The sequence below is a fragment of the Puma concolor genome, chromosome B3 (genome assembly GCF_028749965.1).
Source record: "Puma concolor isolate L17-30 chromosome B3, mPumCon1.1.hap2, whole genome shotgun sequence".
NCBI classification, from domain to species: domain Eukaryota; kingdom Metazoa; phylum Chordata; class Mammalia; order Carnivora; family Felidae; genus Puma; species Puma concolor.
The window spans coordinates 33,582,681-33,597,353 of NC_141672.1; the positions used below are offsets into that span (position 1 = coordinate 33,582,681).

At 40.4% G+C, this 14,673-nt stretch overlaps 1 protein-coding gene across 3 annotated transcripts in view; it reads left to right on the forward strand.

The window, feature by feature from the left end:
- DCAF5 (DDB1 and CUL4 associated factor 5) overlaps positions 1 to 14,673 on the forward strand; it is a 109,915-nt gene that overhangs the window by 24,114 nt on the left and 71,128 nt on the right. For all 3 annotated transcript variants that reach the window (XM_086709441.1, XM_086709440.1, XM_086709442.1), the window contains exons 2-5: positions 5,979 to 6,122; positions 9,537 to 9,573; positions 10,867 to 11,006; positions 12,780 to 12,909. In XM_086709441.1, the coding sequence (XP_086565567.1) occupies positions 6,011 to 6,122; positions 9,537 to 9,573; positions 10,867 to 11,006; positions 12,780 to 12,909 (419 nt within the window). In that variant the 5' untranslated portion in view covers positions 5,979 to 6,010. The remainder of the gene's footprint in view (positions 1 to 5,978; positions 6,123 to 9,536; positions 9,574 to 10,866; positions 11,007 to 12,779; positions 12,910 to 14,673) is intronic.

A 14,673-nucleotide genomic window follows, 5' to 3' on the forward strand; every position in this document is an offset into this window, starting at 1 on the left:
TTTTTTTTTAATGTTTATTTATTTTGAGAGGGAGAGAGAGAATCCCAAGCAGACTCTGTACTGTCAGTGTAGAGCCCAGTTCAGTTTGATCCTGAACTGTGAGATCATGACCTGAGCTGCAAACTCAACCTACTGAGCCACCAGGCACCCTCCCCCACCTTTTTTCTGTAATATTTTAAAGGAAATTCCAGACATACTATTTCACCTACCTTAGTATGTATGCATCCCTAACTGATAGGCACTTTTTTGTTTTTTAACAGCACCACAGTGTCATTGTTATACTTAAATTTTTTTTTTAACATTTATTTTTGAGAGACAGACACAGCACGTGAGCAGGGGAGGGGCAGAGAGAGAAGGAGACACAGAATCTGAAGCAATCTCCAGGCTCTGAGCAAGCTGTCGGCACAGAGCCCGACTCAGGGCTCGAACCCACAAACTGTGAGATCATGACCTGAGCCAAAGTCTGATGCTCAACCGACTGAGCCACCCAGGTTCCCCGATATGCTTTAGAGATGTAACAATATTGGGGCACCTGGCTGGCTCAGCTGATAGTGTGACTCTTGATCGCAGGATTATGAGTTCAAGCCCCACGTTGGGCATGGACCCCACTTAAAATTAAAAAAGAGATGTAACAATATTTCCTTGATACCATAAAGCATAAAGAAAAGTAGAGAAATGAACGGAGTAATGTATAGAATTGTTAAATAGCTATATTGTACACCTGAAACTAATATAATACTGTATGTTAATTATACTGGAACTTAAAAGAATTTTTTAAATAGATACCAATTGGATTTGACAAAATGTTTGCAATTTGTTAAATTTGCTTATAGTCTGTTTTTATTTTTTTTAAAGAAACAAAACTTTACAGGTACAGTTGAAGTCCTCTTTAGTATATGTGTGTTTATCAATAAACTGTATGGTATTATTTTGTATAGTTAAAAATATATATTTAATGTTATCTTTTACATATCCTTCTGAAACTTGCTTTATTACTTGCCATTAGGTTTTCAAGATTTATGTTGGTACACATATATCTAGTTCATTTTAACTGCTGTATGTTGTTCTGCTTGGTTTAGATTTAATTTGTATTTGTATTCCAATGGAATTTATTAGTTTATATATTGATGGATATTTGTATTATTTAGAATTTCGTTGTTTGCTATTGTAAACAGTGATGCAGTGTACATCCTTGTACATTTCCTTGTGTCACTTTGTAAGAACTTATTTAAATTATAATTTGCATTTTCCTGATTACTATAGAGGTTGAGATCCTCTGTAATATCTTTTGGCTATTTTGGTTGTCCTCTTCTGTGAGTTATCATATTTGCCTCTTTTCCTAATGGTTTTAAAAATTGATTTGTAGGAATTCTTTGTATAAGCCATTGTCCATTTTGTGTATTGCTAGAATCTTTCAATTCAGGGAGTCTTTTCCTGGTCCTTGTTTCTGGTCTCTCAGTTTACTATAGTTTGGTTGGCCTCTGTTTTTATTCCTATGCTCCCCTGTTTTATTCTAACTTGTACATTTTTCAGTTATGTTACCAAGGTAGAGAATCCCTTCAGTTGTCCATTAGGTGAACTGCTTTGTCATTTATGGTTAATTTTTTGTTCTATAAGGCAGGCAACCTAGAGTAGTGATTAAGAATGGAGGCTATAGAGTCTTAACTGCTTGCTTTTGAATCTCAGCTCAACCACTTTACTTACTGTGCGACCTTGGTAAGTTACTTAACCCTCTTGTATTTGACTTTATAATCTATAAAACCCACGAGGGCAGAGCTGTTATGATTCCAGTTTTTTTTTTTTTGATGAAACTCAGGCTCAGGGAGATTAGATTAGAAACGTGAGTAAGTAGAAGAAACATGTGGGCTTCTTTATCTTTTGAGTTTCCACTTTTGATAGAGACATGGGCACAGAGAAATATTTCTGTAACACAGGATACACAGGAGCAAGAGCTATGATAGGTCCCTGACCTGTGACTTCAGTGTTGGGAAAAAACAGTAAGAGTAGGAACTATGGAGAACTAAAGTGCCCACTGCCTGTATGAATCTATTATTAGGGTAAAAAACTCCTTTGTGTTACTATTCATTAAAACAAAACAACAAAAACCCAAACCTTTATTTTTTTTGACTTTAACTTATAAGAGATTTGAATTTTTTAAAAAGATTTTAAATCATCTCTACACCCAAAGTGGGGCTTGAATTCACAATCCTAAGATCAAGAGTCCTATGCTCCACTGACTGAGCCATCCATCCATCCTAAGATATAGAATTTAGATAACCATCCCAGGCCAGAGATTCATAGTTGAAATAGGCAAATCATAAACACAGAACACAAGGCCACACTTAAGGGATCAGTTTGGTAGACAATGAAACACTTTGGAGGATGACACAGAACTTGATTTTGACCAACAATGAAAGAAAGAAGGAACTCAAGCAGCAGAGGCAACTTCTTTCTAGGGGAGGGAGAATAAATTTGACTTGGCTACTGTATCTTCTATTGATTTTTAAAGTTACATTATAAAAGGAAACATGTTTCTGGCAAAAGGTCAAGTACTACAGGAAGGTGTAAAGTAAGAATTAAAATATAAGATATAAAATTTCTCGAGTCTACAAAACTAAAAGACAGTCTGTGTGGGAGAAGATATTTGCAGATGACATATTTGACAAGAGGTTAGTATCCTAAATCTATAAAGAACTTATCAAACTCAACACCCAACAACTAAATAATCCAGTTAAGAAATGGGCAGAAAACATGAACAGATATTTTTCCAAAGAAGACATCTAGATGGCTAATAGACACATGAAAAGATGCTTAACATCACTTTCATCAGGGAAATACAAATCAAAACCATGATTAGATACCACCTCACACAGGTCGGAATGGGCAAAATTAACAGCACAGGAAGCAACAGGTGTTGGCGATGGTGTGGAGAAAAAGGAACTCTCATGCACTGTTGGTAGAAATGCAAACTTGTGCAGCCACTCCGGAAAACAGTATAGAAGGCCCTCAAAAAGTTAAAAATAGAACTATCCTACGTTCCAGCAAGTGCACTACTAGGTATTTGCCCAAAGGATACAGAAACACTGATTGAAATGGTCACGTGCACCCCAATGTTTAGAGCAGAATTATCAACAATAGCCATATTATGGAAACAGCCCAAATTCATTGACTGATGAATGGATAAAGATGTGTATATATTTATATACAGTGGGATATTTACTCAGCCATCAAAAAGAATGAAATATTACATTTGCAACAAGATGTATGGAGCTAGAGTGTATTATGCTAAGCGAAATAAGTCAGTCAGAGAAAGACAAATACCATATGATTTCACTCATATGTGGAATTTAAGAAACGAAACAGATGAACATAGGGGAAGTGGGGGAAAAGAGAGGGAAGAAAACTATCAGAGACTCTTAACTGTAGAGAACAAACTGAGGGTTGGTTGATGGAGGGAGAAGGGTGAGGGATGGGCTAAATGGGTGATCCATATTAAGGAGTGCCCTTATTGTGATGAGCACTGAGTGTTGTATGTAAGTGATGAATCACGAAATTCTACACTTGAAACCAATTTTACCACACATGTTAACTAAAATTTATTTTTTTAAATTTTTTTTATAACAATTTTCTTTTTTTTTTTTTTTAATGTTTTTTATTTATTTTTGAGACAGAGAGAGACAGAGCATGAGCAGGGGAGGGTCAGAGAGAGAGGGAGACACAGAATCGGAAGCAGGCTCCAGGCTCTGAGCTGTCAGCACAGAGCCCGACGTGGGGCTTGAACTCACGAACTGTGAGATCATGACCTGAGCTGAAGTCGGATGCTTAACCGACTGAGCCACCCAGGCGCCCCCATGTTAACTAAAATTTAAATAAAAAGCTTGAAATAAAAAATAAAATATAAAAGGTTCCCAATAATATAAACCCAAAAGAATTAAAAACAGAGACTTGAACAGATATTTGCACATCCATGTTCTTAGCAACATTATTCACAATAGCCAACAGGTGAAAACAACCCAAATGTCCATCAGTGGATGAATGGATAAACACAGTATGGTGTGTGTGTATGTGTATAACAGAATATTAGCCTTAAAAAAGAATGGAATTCTGGTACATGCTACAGTATGGATGAACTTTGAAGATATTATGCAAAGTGAGCAGACACACAGAAAGACAACTATTGTATGGTTCCACTTACATGAGTTAGCTAGAACAGTTAAATTCACAGAGGCAGAAAGTAAAATGGTAGTTACTGAGGGCGGGGAAAGTTATTGTTTATTAGGTACAGAGTTTCAGTTTGGGATGATGTAAAGATTCTGGGGATGGATAGTGGTGATGGTTGCACAACAGTGCAAATACAAAGAATGTGCAAGTATACGGTGTAAGTATATAGAATTGTTACTTAACAATGGTTAGAATGGTAGATTTCATGTTTTATGTATTTTACCACAGTAAAAACGTCTCCCAACTCTAGTCTGGAGATGGTGTCCAGTATAAACAGTTTCTTTTTTTTTTTTTTTTTTTTTCAAAATTTTTTTTTCAACGTTTATTTATTTTTGGGACAGAGAGAGACAGAGCATGAACAGGGGAGGGGCAGAGAGAGAGGGAGACACAGAATCGGAAACAGGCTCCAGGCTCTGAGCCATCAGCCCAGAGCCTGACGCGGGGCTCGAACTCACGGACCGCGAGATCGTGACCTGGCTGAAGTCGGACGCTTAACCGACTGCGCCACCCAGGCGCCCCGACAGTTTCTTTTATAGATATATAGATAGGCAAATACAAACATAGATATGCAAGTATGAGCATATTAGTTCTGCTCTTTGGGGGCACTCATTTAGGTGCTTGGAGACTCCGCAGTAAATAAATTGACAAGGATCCTGCAGTCCTGGAGTTTTTAAAATTTTTGTTTTACACAGAATGCATTTTGGTACACATACTGTTTTACACCTTATTTTCCCCCTGCACAAAGACCTTTGGACATCTTTCCAAGTTCTAGATTTACTGATTTCATGGCTGCATGGTATGCCCTCGTATGGGTGTGCTATAATTTGTGGCTGTTGTATTGAATGGAGAAGGGGAAGAAGAGGAATAGAGATTGCTGTGGTTTGCTGCTCATGTTTGCCCCGTTGTAACTTAATTTTTATTAGGAGACTAATATAGGCTTGTTATAAAAAGTGAGGGGGTGCCAAATAAATAAAAGTAAGAACCCTCCAGTCTGTTCTTTTTATTTTAATCCTATTTCCTGGAAATAATAACCACTGTTAACCATTGTTAACACGTAACAGTTATTTATCCTTCCAGACATTTTTAATGCATCTGCAAAAATAAAAAATACATAGAACATAATTATTCTCTAGGAGCTGGCTCATGCAGTACGGTACTGCTCATTTAATTCAGACTATTGTAAGTTATGCAAAGGAAAAGAGCTGAACCTGGGCTTCATGAGAGCTAGGCTCTGTCTAGATCCTGCTGTGACAGTCAATTCCTTAGTTATCATTTGTATGCTGTCCCATATTCAATGAAATCACATCAAGGAGAGTGCTTTGAAAACTAGTATGCTAGAACTATTACCATGGAGTTCCTTGGTTGCAAGCATTAGAAACCAGCTCACCTTCTGTTAGATAAGAAAAGGTTGCCGGGAACATTAGTAGAAGGATTTTAGGTAGCAAGCAAAAATATATTTAAACAACTGAGTCTCTGGAAAGTCAGGAATAGAGTGCCTTTGAGGGTTTCAATATCAGTGTTTATCCCTTTCCATATGTCTGTTCAAGATTTAATTCCTGGGGAAAAGTGAGTGGCTTAGAGACCATGTATCTCCCGATGGTTAAGGCGGTAGAGTCCTGGGTTTATGTGCCCCATCAGAATCTCACAGAGTCGGGGAGTTGCAGTTTTGGAAGGGATAGAGTTCAAGGCTGGCAAAACTGAGTGTCAGCCTTGAAGTGTCAGCCATTTTAACCCTAGATTCTTATTCCCCTCTCAAGGAGGAGATGACCGTCGGGTTCTGCTATGGCACATGGAACAAGCTATCCACTCGAGAGTCAAGCCCATACAGCTGAAAGGAGAGCACCATTCCAACATTTTTTGCCTGGCTTTCAACAGTGGGAACACCAAAGTATTCTCTGGAGGTGAGAAGAAGGGAGACTTCCACCCTAGGAAATTCACTGTGGCTGAGATTTTAGATGAAAGAGTCCAAAAAGTAGCCTTGTTTTTCTTCCTTTATTTCACTGAGCTGTATAGAAATGGTTTCCCATAGCTTCTCTTCTCTGCATTACAGCAGTTTAGACATGTATGTGAGAGTAATGCCTCCTTCCTTCCCTCCTTTCTTCTGTTCTTTTGATCCTTTACTCTCATTCTTTGTCTTTTTTGATAGAAAATTTTTTACATTGCAATGTGGCATACAGAAACATGCACACATTTAAAATAGTACTTAACCGGGGCGCCTGGGTGGCGCAGTCGGTTAAGCGTCCGACTTCAGCCAGGTCACGATCTTGCCGTCCACGAGTTCGAGCCCCGCGTCAGGCGCTGGGCTGATGGCTCAGAGCCTGGAGCCTGTTTCCGATTCTGTGTCTCCCTCTCTCTCTGCCCCTCCCCCGTTCATGCTCTGTCTCTCTCTGTCGCAAAAATAAATAAACGTTGAAAAAAAAAATTTAAAAAAAAATAAAATAAAATAAAATAGTACTTAACCTTATTATGTGTGGTACATTCTGATTTTTTAAAAATTCTATTTCATTTTTAAAGATATTTTTTAAATGTTTATTTTGAGAGAGAGAGAGAGAGAGAGAGAGGATCCCAAGCAGGCTCCTCACTGTCAGCCTGGAGCCTGACACGGGGCTCGAACCCACAGCTGTGAGATCATGACCTGAACCGAAATCTAGAGCCAAAAGCTTAGCTGACTGGGCCACCCAGGCACCCCTCGTTTTTAAAGATCTTAAAGGTTGTAACTCAAATTGATGTTGTGATCCATGGGTGGCTCCAGTTTGAAAAACATTGTGTTAGGGTACAATTGGAATGGCCTGTGCTCAAGTCAGCCTCTTGGTGATGCCTTTCATCAACCACACTCCTTTCTGAGCACTGCATTTCTAACCCTGACCTCCCTTTTGCACTGCAGATTTTCGCATGGAATATCTACCTATGTGTTCTAAAAGCAATTTAAGTACAGCAAATCTAAAACCAAGATTATTAGTCTTCTTCTCCTGCACAAATACTTCCTCTTGTTCCCTGGATTCCCTTTCTCAGTTATTATCAGTGTTCACCTAATGATTCAAGCTATTAGGTTTAAACTTTAAGAAACTGCTTATATTGAAACACTTTCTTAAAAGGTTTTTTATTTTTATTTATTTGTGGGGAGGAGGGGCAGACAGAGGGGGAGAGAATTTCACGCAGGCTCCATACTGTCAGCACAGAGCCAGATGCAGGGTTCAAACTCACAAACCTTTGAGATTATGGCCTGAGCTGAAATCAAGAGTCAGGTACTTCACCAGCTGAGCCACCCAAGTGCCCCTGATATCAAGCAGTTATATGCTTGATGACAGTTTCACCAGGTTCAGTCTAATAGAAATCTTGAAGTCATCCTCAAACCTTCCTTTCTTTCATTTACCTATCTTGTGACTCACCAACCAGACTTAGAAGCTTCTCATATTCATCCTTTAAGTTTCTGCTCTCTTTCCTTACCCACTGCACTGGTTCAGGCCCTCATCTTTGACCCGGACTATTGCAGTGGCCTTTGTGATTTCTGCAACGTCTCTAGCCCTCCTAATTTGTCACTTATACAAGTTTTCTTTTAAAAATAAAGTTTAACCATGTGAACCTCTGACCCTACAGTGTCCACAGGATAAAGTCTAAACTTCAGTCTACCTCTCTAGCCTCACTTCCCTCCCCCGCATTATGTACTCTAGCCCACTACACCACTTGCCACCTTTGGTGCCCTTGTATTGTTTGCTCTTGCTGTTCTGTCACGGGTCATGATTAATTGTCCGGTCCCCCCAATTCCCCTGAGTCATCCATTGGTAATAGTTTTGGGTTATTAGAGTTTCTGTTCAAATGTCTCCTTCCCTATAAAAACATTGACGTCTTCTGCCATGTACTGTCAACCTGCTCCTGAAGGAAATAATTGCTCCTTTGTCTGTGTCCCCATTGTAGAGCATATCACTACAACAAGATAACCCATTTTGTCACTGTTTGTGTAGCTGGACTGGGAGTTCCTCAAGGGTCAGGCAGAATCTGCTCTTCCCGTATCCCTATCCCCTCAGCTATTCCTATTACCTAAAAAAAGGCATTAGTATGGTTTTGATTTACTTGGTATGCACCCACAACAGAGTTTGTAGCCAGGGCTTTAAGATGACCTGGGCCACACCTCTACCTCTGCTTTTACTTTCTGTTTAAGTGCCTGTTGGCTGTGCTTTCAGCGTGGAGTGGGAATTTTTTTACTTTTGTCTTTTCATAAGGTTTTTATGTTTGGTTATATAAACTACAGGACTACACATAATTGTGATGTAGTATTTTTAGATTCCTTGATGGAATAAAAGAAAAATGCAAGAGAAAAAAGTTGTGGATAAAAACTTTCCTATCATTTATAACCCTACAGTCATCACATTTTAATGGCTATAAAAATGATAAGGATATGAATAGTAGCAAACATTTATTGGGGGCTTACTAAGTGCTCAGCCCTATTCTGAGTGGTTTTACAAATCTCTTATCATTGCATGAACCCTATGAAGTATGTACAATTATCATCCCTATCTTATAGGTAAAAACCGAGGCATAGAATATCTGTATTCCACGTCTCACGGTTGAGTGTTTTGCTTAATTAAAAAAAAAAAAAAAAAAACTAGATTGGATGAATGAATTAATTTACCCATGATCATTTATTCATTTTCTTAATGGCCACAGTTTTGTTGTTGTTGTGATGGCTGTTTTATATATATATATATATATATATATATATATATATATATATATATATATATATATATATTTATATTTATATATAAAATATATAAAAATATATTTTTTCAATTGAATAATTCATTTTGGAAACTCATTATGTTATACCTAGTTGCTACAAGGCTTTCAAAAATTCTTTATAAGAATATCCTAGCCATGGGGCACCTGGGTGGCTCAGTTGGTTAAGCGTCTGACTCTTGATTTTGGCTCAGGTCATGATTTCTTGGTCATGAGATTGAGCCCTGTGTCCAGCGTGGAGTCTACTTAAGATTCTCTCTCTCGCTCTCTCTCTCTCTCTCTCTCTCTCTCTCTCTCTCTCCCCCCCCTCCCCCTCCCTCCCCCTCTCTCCCCCTCTCTCCCCCCACCCACCCCTCTTGCTTGCATGCATGCTCTCTTCTCTCTCTCAAAGAAAAAAAAAGAATATCCTATCCTTCTGAAATTAGTCTTATAAAGCTTTTTTTCATAATTAATATTCCTGCTTTGTATTAACATTGACTTTGTTCATATGTTTTCTGAAAACTTTAAAATTTTATGTTGTAATATGGACAGGGAGCACTTTGCAGGAATTTTCAAATGTCTGCTTTTCTCCCTTACAGGAAATGATGAGCAAGTTATCCTCCATGATGTTGAAAGGTAAATAGATTGTTGGTATGTGAAGGTGACTGGCTCTGTTTCTCATATGAAGAGAGGCAAATTCTCTTTACACCAATGTTGTTTTTTGAAAAACAATTTGGATTTTTTTTTTTTTTCAACGTTTATTTATTTTGGGGACAGAGAGAGACAGAGCATGAACGGGGGAGGGGCAGAGAGAGAGGGAGACACAGAATCGGAAACAGGCTCCAGGCTCTGAGCCATCAGCCCAGAGCCCGACGCGGGGCTCGAACTCACGGAGCGCGAGATCGTGACCTGGCTGAAGTCGGACGCTTAACCGACTGCGCCACCCAGGCGCCCCAACAATTTGGATTTTAAAAAAAGAAAAGGGTTTATAAATTTGGAATGAACTTATACTTTTTAGGTGAAAATTTAAAGGGAGAGATTGGAAGAGAAGGAAACAACATAATAATGACTAATCTTTATGTGCTAGGTACTATTCTAGGTGCTTTGTATGTATTAATCAGTTTAACCCTCAAAATAATTTTATGAAGCAATACTATTATGGTCTCATTGCAGATGAGGAAACTGAGGTGTAGGGATGTTAGATAACATAAGGTCAGGTGGTGGTGCTAGGATCTGAACTTAGACAGCTTGGCCCCAGAGCCATGCTCATGCTTACCATACCAGACTGCCGCATCAACCCTCTTCTACCCCTGCTGACATCAGACCTGGCTGCTTTAAAGTTTTCCCTTGTTTTTGGAAATCAACCACCACCTCCAAATCTGTACAGAAGCAGATGCATTCTGCAGTAAGTGAAAACACTCAACTCATCTCTTGAGTTACCTTCAAATATGCGTATTTAGTGCAAAAAGCAAACTTACCATGAAATCTATAAAAAGTTTTTCTAATAGAACTTTTATTTTAAAAAAATTTTTTTGGTGTTCATTTATTTTTGAGAGAGAGACAGAGCATGAGTGGGGGAGGGAGTCAGAGAGAGAGGGAGACACAGAATCTGAAGCAGGCTCTAGGCTCTGAGCTGTCAGCACATAGCCCGACGTGGGGCTCGAACTCACGAACTGTGAGATCATGACTTGAGTTGAAGTTGGACTCTTAACCGACTGAGCCATCCAGGGGCCCCAGAAGAGTTTTTGTTTTTTACCTGAAATTCAGTACCTACTTTCTAAGGAAATACAATCTCCTTTGGGTTTCACTAGATTGACTTTCTACTGGAAATGAGAGAGAACCCTACCTGAGGAACTCTGGGGCTGGGACTCTGCACTCTGCATGTGCATGTGTGTGCCTGTGTGCCTCTCTCTGCTCTCTGTCTCTCAGCAGCGAGACCTTGGATGTGTTTGCTCACGAAGATGCGGTATATGGCTTGTCGGTGAGCCCCGTGAATGACAACATTTTTGCCAGCTCCTCAGATGATGGCCGGGTTCTTATCTGGGACATCCGGGAGTCCCCCCATGGAGGTAGGGTCAAAGGGCTGTTGGACTGTGTTGAAGAATTTGATATCGAGTTCATTCAGATCCAGTTGACGACCTGAGTAACCTGAGTGGGAGAGATGGGAAGGGAGAGGAAACTCTTGGGCTGGGGCATAGATGTGTGTCTCTGGAGGTCCCATCCTACCCCTTAGCAGTCAGAAATGAGGCACCTTTGTCAGTCCTCCTTGAGCCACTTGTGAGTCTCCACAAACCCTTGGACAGTAAGCACCACAGCACCTTGGTACTTAATGGCCCCAAGGGATAGAGATGCAATTCTTCATTGTAGAGAGTAGCTACCAAAGGCCAGCTCTGTGTGTGGTGCTGACATGCACAGAGTCTTGGTTATTTACAGAGAACAGGTGTGTTATACACTTGCATCCTAATTTCAGATGTGTGTATAGAAACTGAAAGTGATGGCAAATACTCTCTGTGTAAGGGGGATTGTCCAGGTGAGCTCCTCGTCCAAATGTGCTCTTTGAGCTTCTGAAGTATAAGAATGAAGAATTGTTTTGTTGAATTTCTCTGATGTTTTTCAGGAAATGCATCATTTCCGCTCATTTCCTGAATAGAAAGTTCACTCTGTAACTCTGCCTGTCTTCAAAGACTCTTTCCTCCAGCTGTACCTCAGTGTCACCCCTGTGCCCACATTTAGTGCAGTTTTGTCAAGATCATAACCTGTGTACACAGAATTGCTTTCCTGCCTGTCTTGTCTGACAGGATCTGGATCTTTTTCGTATTCTATATTCAGAGCATTTTAACATGCTGAGCTGTGCCCCATTATTGAGATTCAGGCTATAAGAGAAGCTTGTTCTTAGGGTCAGGAAGATAAGGTAGCTCCAAGGAGCAACTGTGGCTGGGTCCCCATGTCCTAGGTAGGTGAAATTCTCCTTTCTCTGCACTGCCCGCTGGCTAAGATGACTGAGCGCCCCAGTCCAGAGGCTTGTGCAGTGTCCCATGTGATATCCGACACTGCGGAGTGCGGTCTGTTGCTTCTAAACAACTTCTACAGGAATATATCCTTCTGAGTAGCAGGGCGATTCATTCCTTCCTCACCTGGAGCCAGCTAGTCTATGCAGAGGGCTGCAGGGTTTCTAAGTGAAGTTGATTAGAAGCTGGCTGGATGCAAGAGTTCAAGTATTAGGTGCTTTTTAAAAATATTACAAGACTGGGAATGAAATCATAAAATTCTAGACTGAGGCTATTTTCCTCTCAATTTAGAGAGCAATTTAGAGAGAAGGGAAGACTGCTATTATGTTTCATCATCTTCATTTTTCTCATTGTTTTGCTTTGTCTTCATTAAATTTTTGCGTAGTTTAAAACTTTTAATTTCTAAAACTAATAAATTTGGATTAAGGTACAATAATCCTACCAGTAATTGGTTGTAAATTTTTTCAGCTCATGTGGAATTCAATTTTACTTACTGTTAAATAGCTTACCTTCCCAGTTCCTGTAACCATTTCTGTTTTGTCACAGGATCTGAAGAGGTACAGTGCTCAGTGTTTCTGAGTATTATAGCTTTAAGTTTGTTTGTATGTGCTAGAGTTGCTGTTTTCAGACTTTGCATGCAGAAAGTATGTGCTAGTCCTTGTTGGAGCCTGTGACTAGGGGTGACTGTTGGGGTGATGGCCTACTTTGGGGCTCTGGCTACTAGGACAGTTACTATAGGGTGTGATTCTCCTCAATCACATTCCTGCTTTGCCTGCCTCTGGCCCAGAGGTGCTGAATGAGCTATGGGGCTGATTGTCATTTCTCTATTCACAGAGCCCTTCTGCCTGGCAAACTATCCATCAGCCTTTCACAGTGTCATGTTTAACCCTGTGGAGCCCAGGTTATTGGCCACAGCCAATTCAAAGGAAGGAGTGGGACTCTGGGATATTCGAAAACCTCAGAGGTGAGCCCCATTTATTCATATGGTGTTAAAACTTCCCCCACCTCAGCTCTCAGGTAATGTGATCAACCAGCAAGGGTTGTGAGAACCTGTTTGGCTGTGATCTCAATTGGACATCTCTTAACATATACTGGTGCCTGTGAAGCCAGGGGAGCCCTGTCCCCAAGAGACAGGCAGTGTGAGAAATCCACACTCCTTGCTAAGGGAGTCGTAAATTGTAATTTACTCTAGACAAGTCAGTTAAAGGCAAATAGATGAACTAGTGAGAACCTCCCTTCAGTACTGCCTTATATCTTTAGGCCCAGTGTCCCCCAGATGCCTGGGAGCTCTTGTGGGGGCGGGGGGGGGGGGGAACGGAGGAGATGGAGGGGAAGAATGTGTCAAACTCATGGCCACCGAACCATGGACTCTTAATTCCAGGCTGCAGGGTTTTCCAAATGAGCTTCAGGAGAACAGTGAATCCCCCAAATTGTGTGGAAATTGTATTATGTACCCATCTAAGTGCATAGTTCTGTGACGGGAGTTTGCTTTTTTTCAGTTTCTCAACCGGACTAGTGGTTAAAACAATAAAGGTTAAGAGCTGCTGTAGTGTTAGGGACCTAATGTGTTTCCCCTTCTGTTTGCTTTATTAAAAGAGTACACTTAGGACGATCTTTAACTGATGGTACAAATCATTAATAGAAGCATTTCAGGCATCATTAAGGGAAATGTGTGGATGGGTTCAAATAGGAGGCTCTTTAATGTTCTTTAAATCCCATGGGTGAGGGACAACCTTTTATGGCACCTATACTTAAAGCTAGCTTTGCTCCTCTGGATATTGTGCATGGAGGTAACTTCCTACTTTGTAAAGCAATATTGCAGAAGAATATCATGGAAAGTAAGAGAGGTTATGATTTATTTCATACGCCTAAAATGAAAGGAGCAATTAAGTACAGAGGATTATCTCCCTTGGTGATTTTTAGTTCTAGCTCATTCTCTCCATGGGGCAGTCAGAGGGAGCTAGAACTATTGCAGCAGATCTATATAGCTCAGAGGGGTGCTCCTGGTGTGGAGCAGGGCTCCCTGAGTTTACTTAGAGTAGCAGACATTTCTCCTGCCCTCTCTGGTGCATACACACCCAGCCCTTGCTTTCTCACCCTACTGAAATGCATATAGTGGCAGGACCACTAGTGTGCCTTTGCACTGTGTGCGCTGTGTGCTCTCTGCCTGTGTTTCCCTGTGTTCAGCTGTAACAATCTCTCTGCTACTTAAGACTCTTTAGAATAATTGTTCTGGGGAAAAAAAAATAATTATTCTGCCTTAACCATATTAATAAGGGGCAGAATTTGGGCTGTGTCAGCCTTCTCCCAACCTACTACCCTCCATACTTACCATTGTAATGAATAGCTAGTAACTGGAATGAGGCCCTGAGCTGTTCATCCCCAGTGGAAAGCTTGAATAGTGCATGCTGTCCTGCCGTGTCTCAAAAGAAGAGGAAGAGTTAAGTGTTTTAATCCTCCTCCTGATTTTCTCCCAGCAGTTTCCTACTGTGCGTTGTAGTTGGGTTCTCTTCCCCTTTCTACTTGTCTTCTCACTAAACATGGCTTTAAAAAAAAAAAAAAAACAAATGTCTGGGGCACCTGGGTGGCTCAGTTGGTTAAGTGACCAACTCTCGATTTTGGCTCAAGTCACGGTCTTATAGTTCATAAGTTTGAGCACTGCATTGGGCTCCACACTGACAGCGCAAGCCTGCTTGGGATTCTCTCTCTCCTCCTCCCCCCACCCCCA